Genomic DNA, 14,199 nt, shown 5'->3' on the forward strand with positions numbered 1-14,199 from the left:
GGAACTGGGAATAGAGTTAGGATCAATCCTCCTGTTCCCCAAACCCTGAGGTTTCTTCTTTCTTGGCTGATTAGGGAGAAGTTGAGACGCAGATAATACCACCCCAGACATCGCACTAGCAGAGCCACTGGGCTGGGAGGGGACTTGACCCCAGGGAGGCGGGCAAAGACTTGGCGGGAGGTGGCAGGCAAGGTCCATAGGAAGCTACTCAGAGGAGGAGAGCTGGGAGGGTTCACGTAGGTGACATTTCATTATGGAATGAAAATTTACCTGGTCCTCCTCCGTCTCCTCTGTCTGCAGCAGCATTACCTCGGATTAATTTGGTCTGGACTTCCTTTCGTTTTTTTCAAGCTCATCTCTTCCTCCTTTGGATAGGTTTCCAGCCCCCAGACTCTTGAGATCATTCCCCTCCTTTTTTTTTTGGCTGTGCTTCATGGCTTGCAGGATCTTAGTTCCCCAACCAGGGATTGAATCTGGGCCCACGGCAGTGAAAGAGCTAAGTCCTAACCACTGGACTTCCAGGGAACTCCCAGATCATTCCCCTCTTAAGCTGCTTTCTCTCTGCCGTGTCCCCCCAAGTCCGCTCTGTGGCTCAGCCACGTGGGAAGTATTTAGGTCCAATGTTGACCAGAGGCGGCAGGGGGGACACTCTTTCAGGAGCTCCAGGCCAACACGTGGGCTCAGCACAGATACTGCCATCATGGGCCTTGTGCCTGATCCATGGGGCGGGCCTAGCTCTGTGAACTGCGGCCTTGACTTGCCTCCTGTTCTCGGCAACCTCCTGGACCCAGCCACTCCAAGCCTGGCCACTGCTTGCTCTTCTCAGAGCCCCTGCCTCTGGGGGGGGGGTGCCTCTTCAGCCCTCAGGCTGGGCTCTGCAGACTTCACGGGGGTCATACCCTGCACATCGGCCTCACCTGGGCCTGGCTCCGGGGGCCAGCTGTCTAAATGACCACTGGGTGTCTGCTGCCCACTGCTTTGCCCCATGGGGGCCTGACCTCCCAGTCCTGCAGCTGGCTTGGAGAGAGGGCACATCGATTAAACTAAGAGCTCACAGAAGTTGGAAGCATCACCCCTGATGTGATTGCATGGTGGCTGGGGGTGCTTGAAGCCCTAAAAGGGGAGAAAGCGTGGGAGCTTTGGGGCAGGGACTTTGCACTGAGCTGTTGCCACCACACTTCACACCACCACCCAGGTCTGTGCTCTGATATATCTGCTTCCCACTGCCCTGGGTCCCTCCCGCTCCTCTCTGGCTGGTCCTGCCAAGCCTCTCCACAGCTCCCACTGCAAGTGAAGAACTGCTCCCCATCACCGCATGCTTCACCCACACCCTCATCCCTTACCTGCCTCATCCCAGCCCTCCTGGCCCTGGCCCACCATGCGCACAAGGCAGGCAGTCTTGCCCGGTGACTGGGCCGGTCCACCCCACAGTGGATGTGAGTCTCTTCTATTCCCCCCTCCCTCCCTCCCCATCCCATTTTCTCTGGCTGACATCACTTCACTCAGCTCACAGAGTTTTCTTCTTTAATCACTTTGGTCAAAACAAATGACCCATCTCCGCTGACTTCACCCTCTTTTGAAATTCTGCACTGAATCAACACTTTCTTCCTTGCTTCAGACCCTTACACATTGCCTCTCTGCCCACACACTGGGCTTCCTTTATGAATCCTTTGTCTCTGTGCCCACCTCTTCCAAGAGGACCTCCCTCATTAGACGCAGGGATGCACAGAGGAAAAAAAAAAAGTCCTAGGTGCCAGACAGACATAAAACATACAGACAGTTACAAGAAAGGGTCAATGAACTTGAATAAGAGGACCGTGCGGTCCCTCTGGGCGGGCAGAGGTCTGGTTCTTTTGGTGCAGTGATTTTCAAGACCAAGGGCTTTCCGTGGGCAGAGCCCCTACTTCAGACAGAGCAGCTCTTCATTTGTCTGGTTTGGATACCTGGCTTCTGTCAAAGGTTTCATTTCAAGAGAGTGCTGCGAGGTCCAGCAAGTTTGAAAACCACTGGTCCAGAAGGGCTGGCCCACTCCTGGCTTCCCCCATGGGTCCTGGTTCAATGCCTTGGACCCACATCTCAAACTGTCTCATCTCTGTGGCAGCCCTTTAGATATGTGAAGACTCTTATGGGTCTCTGCCCCCCATCCCTACCCCTCACTCCACCTCAGGCCTTCTCCCTGGCCAAGCCAAACACCTCCGACTTTTTCAGCCACTGCTCAGACCCTGGCTAGACGGGCTGATGTCCTTTTGCCAGGGAGACCCAGCTCTGCTGGGGTCTGACCCACATGCTGCATGCAGGCAGAGCCCTCACCATGGTCCTATTCAGGGGCCTCGGCCAGGCCCTTCTCTCTGGGCCTGTCGCCCATCAGTGTAAGGAGAGATTTGGTCTAAATGCCCCTAAGATGCTTCCAGCTTTAAATGTTTTGAGTTGGATGAGGTTCCTGATGGGAGGTCCCTGCTCCCCCCTCTCTTGGGTTGGTGAGTCACTCTGCTTGAGTGTCCTCCAAGGGTGACACTCTTAAGCTGGGCACAAGGAGAGTTACACTATGGAGATCCAACTGGGGCTTACCCTCTGTCTTTAGAAATTTGATCCAGAACTTGGCTCCCAAAGCCAATGCCTTTCTCCCTCCAAAGTTTTCTTTTTTCCTTCTTTTGTATGTTTTACCCAGACCAAGTGTTCAGGGCTTTACGGAGCCTGGCTCCTGGCCTTAGGGTCCCTGTTCTTCCATGGGGCCTTGGGTGGAGGTTCTGGAAATCTGCCGGGCACCCCCAGAGTGCCTGCCACCCCGACGGTCTGACTCTGCAGGCTCGGAGGGGGAACATCTTGGCACCTCCACAAGTTGCCGGAGGAATCAGGAAATGGGGTGATGGTGGAGAGGACTGGGGGCCGGAGAGGGGGCTGGACCCACAGCAGGGGACCGGCGTCCGGCCCTGAGGACCCCCCTCCCTCCCCCCACGATGGCTGCACAGCCCGGGACCTCCCTGTCGTACCTGAGAGGAGGGCCTGGCCCGTGAACTGCCCGTACACGGAGGCAGCATGGGGAAAGGCATTGAAGGGCGGGACCGAGGCACCTGCTGGGACCCCGGAGCCGACTTGCTGCAGATCCAAAAAGGCGGAGCTAGATAAAGAGGAAGGGGTGGAGCTAGAACTGGACACCTCGGGGGTTTCCTGCTTTATGGCGAAGGGTGAATGAGGATCTGCCGGAGGGAGGGAGACAACAAGGAGAGAGGGGTGTGAGATGATGGGGTGGGAACATGCACAAACCAAGCCTTGAGGTGCGGGAGGGGTGCGGCGGCACGAGGCCGGTGGGCGGGCTCCTCCCTGAGGCTGGGCGTGGAGGGGGGAGGTGGGCGGGGCTACGCGGTGCCCCTCAGGCCGCGGGAGGAGGGGAGGGGTCGCTCGACCTCCCTGCTGTGCCTCTGTGAATGTAGACGCGGCTGCGTGTACCCTGCGCTGGGGGGCAGGCGGAGGAGAGGGGCCGAGGATAGAAGGCGAGACGCTCTGGACCCGCCTGGAGGCCCAACCAGCAGAGCCCCCCTCTCCTCTCCAGGCCCAGGGCCGTAACACCTCTCCATCCGCCAGCTCTGCCCTCCAGCCCATCCTGGCAGCTGGGGCCACATGGCCCAGGAGATTCCGGGCATCGTACCTGCCACCACGGGGTAGGTCTGATGAGTCGAGAGGTTGCGCCCCAAGGGTGTATTGGAAGGAGTCAGGGTGGCCTTCCCGTCGTCCAGGGCGCTGTTGAGCAAGGGCAGCGGGTAGAGGCCCTGGCGAGCAAAAAGAAGTCAGTGCACAGAGGCCGTGGGTCGCAGGCCCACCTAGAAACCCCGCGGCCCAGTCTCCCCAGGAAACACTCCCTTCCTGTGTCCCCCCTTCCCGCTCAATCTCGACTCCACTTAGCCTGCTTAATTGGCTCTTATTCTCAGACTCACAGCCCTTCTGTTTTCCTCCCAGTCCCAGGCTCAGGACCTTCCCTTCCGCAGCCCCGGAATTCAATGCCAGCTGGTGGTGCACAGGCCAGGCACAGAACAGAGCAGCTCCTTCCAAGGACCACGCCCTGCCTGGACGCTGGGCTCCTTCCTGGTCTCCTCACCCTGTCTGGGCCCACAGAGAACAGGATGCAGGGCTGGGGCAGTTGGCACAGGAGACTGTTCAGGTTGCTTTGCTCCATTCATTAAGTTATTCTTCTCCAGATCAAAAATGCAGGCACAGAGAGGTCAGGAAACTTGCCACACTCTCACAGGGGCCGAGCCAGGATTTAAACCCCAGGGGTCTGGCTCCAGGGCCCATGCTCTCAGCCGCTGCTCTGCAGTGGGTAACATCATGACCACTTCTTACACTTGCAAAGAGCAGACATTAGATTTTGCCTGTGTTATCCTGATCCGTTGCCCCCAGCAGCCCTGTGACATCGGTGAGCAATATTAGGTCTGTTTTATATGCCGAGAGCCTGAAGCCCAGAGAGGTAAATGTCCCAGGTGCGTATGAGACAGAGACTAAATCGAGGACAGCAGTTCCTGACCCAGGCATTTTCTCCTTCAATAAAATGACACATCCGATACCCCAGCAGAATAGGTGGATTTCTGTCCCCCCACCCCATATCCAAGCAAATATAAATGTGCACATTCAGCTTGAAGATTGTAGGGGTTAATTTGTTAAAAAAATTCTTTATCAGGTACCTGGGGATTTTCTTAGTTATGACCTCATTTTAGATTTCACTCAGCCTCCCCTAACCTGAGCAGGCCATCTCCTAAGATGGCCTCCAAGAAGAACTTGTTCACTTAAAGGCAACGGTACATCACCCCTCACCATGACTCCCTCCCACCAGGGCACGAGGTGTGTGCTCACACCTGCTCCCCATACATGGATCACACACGTCACAAATGCCCTGTGTGAACTAGTGTGCAAAACTGAAATCAAGGCTTGCTCCGTGGTTACATAACGGCTCCTCTAAAGGCAATTGCTTTCAATGATTTCCATCGAGCTGGGTTCTCCAAGGAGCCACAGCAGTTTCTGGTTGTGTGCCAGGCACTTCTGGAAGCTGCAGTCAATTCTGGAGGCCACAAGGGCACCATTATCATGTAGCAGCAATTACTGACTAAATGGCGCTCTGGTTCCATGCCTTCCAAGGGGGGCTTCCTGCTTCTAGGCAGGATGGAGTTGCTTAGAGCCTGGCTTAATGAAATTGAACAAGATGCCTAACTTCTAGAGAGTGTAAGAAAAGTTTAAAATGCTTTGTGGATATGTTGACTTGATACCAAATACTTTCTCAAAATCCTCTAACTTTCTAAGATTTAGGCAATTCAGTGAAAGACAAACCAACCTATATAGTCAGACATTTCGGGGATGTTGCACTGAATGGCTTAAACATCCCCATGATAACTGGATTTCTTACTGGGACTGAACTTGAATTGGGGTTCAGAGGGCACAATGCTTTAGGACTTGGGTGAGTTTGAGCCCTGGATCTGCAAGGACCAGCCAAGTAGCTTTAGTCTCCTTGACCTCTCAGAGCCTTGGCTTTCTCACCTGTATAACAGGGGTAATAGAATCTGCTTCACAAGGCTGATGTAAGGATTAAATGAGATTTTATATACCTACATTAAATGCTTAGCCCAGAATGCTTGGTAACACAAATGCTCAATAAATAGCTATTTCAGAGTTATGTGAAGAGTCATAAGCTCCCCAAATGCTTGAGTCTCTGTCTTCATAATATTCCCATTCTGTTGATCTGCTTCTTGATGCACTTGTAAAATAGAGGAACGAGGGCTGGGCAGACTCCTAACTACGCCTGGTGGTAAAATAGCAACCAGAAATGAGGCCACAGGACGTTTCTGTTGAATGCTTTGCCCCTTGTTGACTTTACAGAAGAGATGGCCATGTCTTTGCCCCATCCTGGGGTCAGGTGTGAGGACCTGTGCTTCTCTCCTGGCTCCCTAGGCCAGAGGGCCTTCCTGTGCCCGGTGAGGACACATGGAGTGTTCCTTCAGCAGTGCTGACAGCGCCGAGGGCGGGAAAGGTAAGGAGCCCCAGGCACAGGCTGGGTTCTCCCTGCCGCTCACCACTGAGCAGGGGAATGGAGGACGGAGTAGGTGACTGGCTGACAGGGGGAATGAATCAATTATGGGCGCGGCGGAGCCTCTGTCTTCTCATCTGTAAGGTGAGGGGTTGGAGTAGTTCCGTGGTTTTCAGGCTCTCTTTTTCCAGTCTTCAAATAAGAACTCACATAGGAGCATCGTATTTAAAGCAGGTGAAGTGAACGGATCTGGAGGCAACCAGGGCCATCAGGGCTGAGCTCCACAACCATTTGCGTCCCCAAGCCCGCTCTACGTTCTCTGGCCCTGGGTCATCTCCACACAAACGGGAAGACTGGACTGGGTGGGCCGTGTGGTCCCTCTGGCTCAAGACTCTCCATTGCATGACTCCCCATGTACATATGCCAGCTTGGTGCTGGGTCTCGGGGCTCCTTGTAATCAAGCAGGGCCCCTTGTGGGGCTCAGGAACAGAGCCAGGAAATGGCTCTGCGGCCCAGCGGGTCTCAGCAGCAGGGTTTCTCTACTCTCCCAGGACACTGGGTTGTGCAGGCTCCGTCTCACAGAGCGGGTTCCCGCAGGCCCACCGCTGTGGCCCCATTGGGCTCCCCCAACCCCGCCCCACCCTGCCCCGGGAGCCATGTGCTGCCTTGCGGCTGAGTAGTGCCTGGGCCCTCTCCCCAGGTCTGCTGACGGCCAGCCTTCTCTGCGGCCCTCCTGGTTGCTACAGCCCAGGCTGATAAAATCGCTGACGCAGATTGCCTGCCCAGCTGCGTTGCTGGCATCGGCCCAGCAGCCCAGAGGGTCACTGGCAACGGTTCAGTTGATTATTGGCATCGTCACCATTGGCCTACTCAGATCTTAAAGATGTACGGGCATGCCTCACTCCTGCATCCGATGACAGCGTGTGCAGAGAGGGCTGAGCAGACACCGGCCTAGAGAATCCTCAGCTGGTTGACCAGGTGGGGTGAGGCAGGGAGACACTGCAACTGCAGTGTTGATAAAAGATAATGAACCGAGAGGCCAGCGGGCCTGGCAGTTCGGACGGAGGTGTGGAGTCTTTGCTGGGCTCTGTGGGAGACCTTGGACATCTCTGCCAGCTTTTCACAGAAGCCAGCCCACGATAAGCCATTTCACCTGCCCTGAGCACCGGAAATAAAACTTCCTTTGTAGCTTGTAGTTTATTGCACTGGATTTCTCAAGGCATTCACTCAATCTACCTTTACTGAGCATCTGTTATAAGAGGGGCGCAGTGTTAGGTGCTGGAGACAAAAAAAGATGTTTTGAGATGCTGCTCTGTCCTTAAGGAATCTGCTGTGTCTTTACATCTCTGTCCACTAGGCAATTACACTACCCCGTGAGTTCTGGGGGGCAGCCACCCGGACGTACAGAAGCAGGGGCGCGGGCGAGATGAAGCATGTCTGAGGAGCGAGGAAGGATTCGTGGACCAGGTGATGCTTGAGCTGAGTCATAATGGCCGAGTGGTATTTTTCCACGCAGAGAAGTGGGAGGAAAGGCATTCTGCGAGGAGGGCACACCACGTGCTGGGGCAGAGGGGTGTGAGCAAGTGTGGCGTGATGGGGAGCGTGAACAAGGCTCACGGGGTGGGCAGGCGTGAGTGGCCCGAGGCGGGGCTGGAGCTGCTGGCAGAGGTCACGCTGTAGAGGCCGGAGCTGCGGCTTTATTGCTGTGGGACCTGACCCCGCCGTCTAGGGAAGTCACCGCGGCAGGGGCATGGCATGGTTGGCTGCATTGCCCTAAGCTCAGAGGCTGTGGGTGAGGGACGGCAACAGGGCTGGGAGGATGAGGAGGAAGAAGCTAGCGTCTGGTGAAACAAAGCCTGTGACGGCCTTGGAGCTGCAGGAAGCACGCGCCTGAGCCCATCAGGCAACTCCTAGCTGCTTCCAGAGCCTCAGGCTGATTAGGGAACTCTCAGAGCCCGTGCCTTGCTCCGGCAGCACCCCCCCCACTGTCTGCTAATCTCCCACTCCCGGCTGGCCCCTCACCTGCTCGCCTTTGGTGTGGCTGGGGGAGACATAGGCCTCCGGGTACTGCTGTCGATCAAAGGGGCACTCAAGCGGCTCAAGGTGGTGCTGGCTGAAGGCGTCCGTGCGAAGGTGCTTGCGGGGCCCACTGCCACTGCTCTGGGAGTCAAGGCTCAGCCGACAGCTGTCCTGGTCACCTGGCGGGTGTCCCCAGGCAGGGAGAAAGCTTTCAGGGGCCCGTCCACCCATCCCCGAGGCCCGAGCTGGGGAGCAGACTTGCTTCAGGGGAGGGAAAGGACCAGGCTCCCGGGGCCTCAGGGTGGCTTAGAGACCGGCCCGAAAGCCCTGGGCCGCAGGGGTCTTGTGTCCCATCAGAGCCTCAGCAAACTGCCCGCCTGCGCCCCCAGCCTGCCCTCGGGTTCCCACAACACTCACTGTCGTCCAGTTTCCTCTTGCTGTCGCTGCCGGGCTGCGCGATCCCCAGGAGCCCGTTGATGGAGTAAGTTGAACCCAGAGAATCAGACTGGGGAGACTCTGGGGGCGTCACGGCTGAGCTGGGGACTGCAGTGGGGCGAGACGGAGGGTCAGGACGTGGAACTGACACCCCTCAGAGCCCCTGCTGCCACCGTGGAGGGGTCGGGGGCACCGCGGGTGACAAGGGTCTTGCCTGAGGTGGTTCCACCCCGGAATATTTCAGAGCGAGGCTGTGTCCCGACGGAAGGGCTCCGTCTACACACCTGGGTGTGTCTGTGTGGACGTGTTTGTGTGTGACTCTGGGTGTGTATGCAGATGGGTGTGCGTGTGCAAGGGGCTGGGTGTGCCTGCGGCACCCTTGGTACTCACTCAGCGTGTGTCCTGGGCTCAGGGACTTGGTGGCCACGCAGCCGTCCATGGGAAGGTTGAATGGTTGCTGCACTTTGGTCCGGATGATTCTGTAAGGAAGACGAGAAAGGCCCTTAGAAGAGAAGGAAACAGGGCTCCTGGATGCCCCAGATCCAGTTGCCTTTTTGAGATCCCACTTGGGTATGTAAAAGCACCTCAAACTCAGCCTGTCCACACTCAAACCCGAGACCTTACTCCTCATGCCTGGTCCTTCCCACTGTTCCCATTTCACGATTAGTCCCCCTGGTCACTCAAGGCATAAATGCACGTGGGGCTCAGCATCTGCCTCCCTCCCTCCTCCATCGAGCCCACCATCAGGTTCTGTGGGTTTGACCTTGTAAATCTCTCCAGCATCCATCCCTCTCTGCGTCCCTCACTGCCAGCACCAAACTCTCCCTCCAGGGTCACTCACTGGCCCACCCCTCTCTGCTCTTGACCCTTTCTAATCTTTTCTTTCTATGGCAGCCAGAGTGGACTTTCTGAAATGCAAGGCAGCCTCGGGCTTAACGTCTGCCAAGGTTCTTCCCATTGCTTCTAGGTCAGAGGCGAGAATACGTAGCACGGTGCCCAGCCTCTGAACTGCAGCCTTTCGTCACATCTCCACCTCAGCTGACTTCATGCTCCCCTTCCTCCACCTACTGGCTTTCTTTCAGCTTCTTGTATAAGAGCCTGTTCGCCACAGGGCCTTGGCACGTGCTGTCTCAGAGCTCCTTTCATCATCCCCCCTGCCCTTTCCCCTAGTTAACTCTTATTAGTTATTTCTTGCTCCAGGCATCATTTCAGAACCTCCCTAAACAAAGTCACCCTCTGCCAGCTCAATACCCTCATATTTCTCTCCTTAGCCAAACTTAGAGCTGCATTTCTTACAGTTGTTTGCATGGGCACTTGATTAGGACTCGATTAGTGTGTTTTCCCACTGGACTGTAAGGGCCACATGGACAAGGATTGTGCGTCCCCAGGGCCTACACGTGAGTGACTTATATGTGAATGAATGAGTGAGCAAGTGAACGAATGATTGAGGTGGTGAGTGAATGACTGAATGACTAAGCAGAGGAGTGGGTGTTTGGATGAGGCCCAGTTAGGGGGTCTCGTGCCTCGCTCAAGAAAGGATCAATGCAAGAGGCAGTTTCTTTTATTGAATGAAAGTGGATGTGATGTGTGGGGAAGGAGACTGCAGTGGGTACAGTCTGGGTTGGGGACGGGGCGAGGGGGCGGTGTGGTGAGGAGAGGGGTGAGGGTGGGGATGCCCCATGGCAGTGAGGAGGCTGGAGGGGGTGGTGCCTGCCCTGGGCCCGGGGCACTTCCGGCCTGACTCTTCAGCATGCCGCCCCTTCCCAGGCTCCGTTCCACTCAAGCCAGGTCTCCGCCATGATTCCCCCAAAGCCCGGGTTCCCCTGCCTCTGGCTGCGGTGTCCCGCTCACCTGTTGATAGAGCTGACACTGGGCACGGTGTCGTTGTCACAGACGCCCTCGGCCAGGAGCCGGTCTCGGATCTCCCAGGCAAACATGGTCGGGTTCTGACGTTTGTAGTCCCCGATCTTCTCCACCACCTTGGGGGTGGCCACCTTGGGCTTTGAGCCCCCTATCACTCCAGGCCGGATGCTGCCGGTCTCGTAGTACCTACTCCAATAGAGAACCCCAAAGAAGTACCCAGTAAGCAGGTGGGGTCTTTGGGCAGGAACTTAGCCAGAGACTCTCGTTCCCCTCCGCGGCTTCTGGGGAGGGGCTGGGGGTGGTGGTGAATCGTGCCCCCAGGGCCGGCTTCCAACACGATGTTCCCGGCACTGCCTGTTTCCCTTGCATGGGTAGGTTTATGCCGCTGCCAAACCAGAACTCTCTTCAATAGACCTCACCCAGGGATACCTGGCTTCTCTCTTTCCCGTCGTCCCTCTGGCCAGTCTCCTGCGTCTGAGCACCTTATGGGGCACAAAACACCTCCCTTCTTAGAAAGGGCACTTTGACGAATGTGCTCTGTGGGTACATACAGGTTCACGGTGGCGGTTTGCTCTGTCCAGCTTTTCTTGGCTGAAGCATGACTTACTGTTCTCCTTGGCCATCCTGGTTTTACCCCTCCCTCCCCAGGAAGCCAGCGGGGTCATTGGGCTCTCTGCCCTGCCTTGCTGGTTTCACCTTTGTTCTCCACAAAACCCCTCCACCCCTCCACCCCACCCCATACCCCCAGCCACTGGTTTCCCACCAGGTTACACAGTTCAAGTTGAGGCTGGTCCTCATGGACTCTGGAACCCCAGTCTGGCCTGGAGCCCTGGCCACGTCCAGCCCTCTAGGCTGAGCCTATTCTCCCAGGGTCTCCACGCCCCTTCCCCGCATCCCTCAGCAGGATAGCCTGCCTCCCCTCCTTGGGGAAACTCTGGTCTCTTCTGCCATGAAATAAGATCTCGTTCTTTAAAACTCCCTTTATGGGCTCCCCTGGTGGCGCAGTGGTTGAGAATCTGCCTGCTCATGCAGGGGACACAAGTTCGAGCCCTGTTCTGGGAGGATCCCACATGCTGCGGAGCAACTAGGCCCGTGAGCCACAACTACTGAGCCTGCGCATCTGGAGCCTGTGCTCCGCAACAAGAGAGGCCGCGATAGTGAGAGGCCTGCGCACCGCGATGAAGAGTGGCCCCCGCTCGCCGCAACTAGAGAAAGCTCTCGCACAGAAACAAAGACGCAACACAGCAAAAAAAAAAAAAATAATAATAATAATTAATAAACTCCTACCCCCAACATCTTCTTTAACAACAAAACAAAACAAAACAAAACAAAAAACTCCCTTTATGTGTCACCACCCTCCGGCGCTCATCCCCTCCGTGGGATACTGCAGCCCATCTTGGGAACGCCTCTACTGACCCCAGCCTGGGACCACGCTTTTCCCTGACAACTTCGGCCAGGAAAGCAGGGCTTTCCACATTGAATTACAGATCAGGCTTTGGTCTTTTTGAACCAGAACTCCTCCTGAATCCACTTACAGGTTGGGTAAGGGAGATAGGTACACCGAGCTGACACGAAGCCCCGAATCCCCCATGTGTGGACTCTTCTCACCCGAAGTGGCCCTCCAGGGTGGACTACACGGCTGCGTCGGTCCAGAGCTTCGCTGCTTCTGGTCCCTCCTGAACCTTTGGGTTAGCACTTCTTTTTTTTTTTTTTTTTTTTTTTTTTTTGCGGTACGTGTGCCTCTCACTGTTGTGGCCTCTCCCGTTGCGGAGCACAGGCTCCGGACGCGCAGGTTCAGCGGCCATGGCTCACAGGCCCAGCCGCTCCACGGCATGTGGGATCTTCCCGGACCGGGGCACGAACCCGTGTCCCCTGCATCAGCAGGCAGACTCTCAACCACTGAGCCACCAGGGAAGCCCAGGGTTAGCAGTTCTTAACTCTGGCTGCAGGAAATTAGAATCACTGGAGGAGGGCTTAACACTATACCGAAACTTGGACTCATTCCCTGAAAGTTCTGCCTTTACTGGGGTGGGCTGGGGCCTAGACATCCATTTCTTTTTCAGATTAAGTTTCCCCAGGTGACTCTACCGTGTGGCCAGGGTTGTGAACTGCTGCTCTGGAGTTAGTGTGCGTAAGTGTCACCTGGTTATCTCATAAAAATCACAGCGTCCGGGCCTGGCTCCCAGGGAGGCTGCTGTAGGCGTGGCCTGGGGCTTAGGAATCTGCATTTCCTCAAGCAACCCCAGTGCTTCTGTGGCAGATACTCTGGGAGTTATGGTTTGAGAAACACAAACTCAGACGTCCCTCAAGCTGGGGTTAGACCTCGGGAGTCAACTCTGATCATGTGTCCCCTCCCCAGTGGCTCCCTTCCCTTGGTCTCAGCAGGGGGAGGGCCTTTGGGGAAGATTCTTCTGCTTTAGGAACAAAGAAGTCTATAGAAAATGGAACATGGGGCAAAGGAGACCACGGGGGAGGGAGAAATGAAAGGAAGGAGAAATGGACAAATGAGGAAGGAAAGGCAGGAAACCACAGACGGGCAGCAGATGGGGGAAGCCCAGAAGCACCACCACATCCTGTTCAGGTCCTGTGCAGGGGCCCAAGCAGGACAACCCACCAGCCCCCGAGAGGGAGGGCGGTGAGGGGTGAATTTCGAGCTTACCTGCCAAGGATCTTGCTGACACAGCCATGGCTGACTCGGAGCTGGCGAGAGATGTCGCAGGGCCTCACGCCCTGGTGGGCCAGGTCCACGATGCGCTGACGCACCACTTCGGGCAGGGGTCTGCCATTCACAAAGGCCCCTCCCAGCTGGTTCAGCCCTCCATGGCCTGAAACACAATAGTCCGGGGGACAGTTGTCAGGGCCACCAGGCAGAGAATCAGCCTGCGTGTGGACATTGGATGTTGAGAAGCCCCTGAACTTGAACTCCCACCGTGGGTCACACCCTCTGGCGTTCCCGCTGCACCCCGTCCTGCTTCCCACCTCTGAGGAGGGCTAGCTCGGGTTGGCGGGCTGAGGGGCATGTATGATGCCTCAGAGGGGGGACATCCCACTTTGAGGACCTTTTGGGGGGTCTCCTCTCAGACCCTCAGCACCTCCAAATAACAACCCCAACACCTCCCTCCCTCCCTCTAGAAAGTATCTAAAAGAGTTGAGGATTCAGGCTCTCCCTACTCTGATACTGAGCTCTGTGACCTTGGGGAAAATCCCCCTGTCCTCTCTGCGTCTCTGTTCCTCATCTATAAAATGAGGGCATAGGATGAAATCAGTGGTATTTAAGTTTCTCATTCTTGTTCTTCTTTTGAACCATAGGGACAGATTTTTTTTTTTTTTTTTCGGTACACGGGCCTCTCACTGCTGTGGCCTCGCCCGTTGCGGAGCACAGGCTCCGGACGCGCAGGCTCAGCGGCCATGGCTCACGGGCCCAGCCGCTCCACGGCATGCGGGAACCCCCCCGGACCGGGGCATGAACCCGTGTCCCCTGCATCGGCAGGCGGACTCTCAACCACTGCGCCACCAGGGAAGCCCCCATAGGGCCAGATTTTTAAGCACAATCACGTTGAGAAACACAGACACAAAACAATAAAAGGAGAGCTTCTCTGGTTGAGCTTGGACAGAGTGGGCCCTGTCCGTGGGTTCCCGGCCTGAATGGCCCGAGCACTGTTAGGGGCACTGCAAGGGCAAAGGCAGAGGCCTCACTGGCCCACGTTCCAGGGCCTCCAGGACTGACATGTCGGGCTGTGGGTGGTGATGCACAACGTAGACACGCTTTGATGTGCGCCTGTCTCGTTAGCTGCCTTCCTGACTGGCCTCTACCCTCTGGCCCCAGCCTGTGTTTCATTCTGAGCCCATCCACCTATTCAACACATATTTAC

At 56.3% G+C, this 14,199-nt stretch overlaps 1 protein-coding gene across 1 annotated transcript in view; it reads right to left on the reverse strand.

The window, feature by feature from the left end:
• PAX8 (paired box 8) overlaps positions 1-14,199 on the reverse strand; it is a 32,556-nt gene that overhangs the window by 12,819 nt on the left and 5,538 nt on the right. Inside the window, exons 3-9 of the mRNA XM_060116999.1 lie at positions 12,987-13,152; positions 10,316-10,513; positions 8,855-8,943; positions 8,447-8,572; positions 8,033-8,208; positions 3,647-3,767; positions 2,991-3,197 (exon numbers count right to left, since the gene is read on the reverse strand). Coding sequence (XP_059972982.1) covers positions 2,991-3,197; positions 3,647-3,767; positions 8,033-8,208; positions 8,447-8,572; positions 8,855-8,943; positions 10,316-10,513; positions 12,987-13,152 — 1,083 coding nt within the window. The remainder of the gene's footprint in view (positions 1-2,990; positions 3,198-3,646; positions 3,768-8,032; positions 8,209-8,446; positions 8,573-8,854; positions 8,944-10,315; positions 10,514-12,986; positions 13,153-14,199) is intronic.

This window comes from Mesoplodon densirostris, chromosome 14 (genome assembly GCF_025265405.1).
Source record: "Mesoplodon densirostris isolate mMesDen1 chromosome 14, mMesDen1 primary haplotype, whole genome shotgun sequence".
Classification (NCBI taxonomy): Eukaryota; Metazoa; Chordata; class Mammalia; order Artiodactyla; family Ziphiidae; genus Mesoplodon; species Mesoplodon densirostris.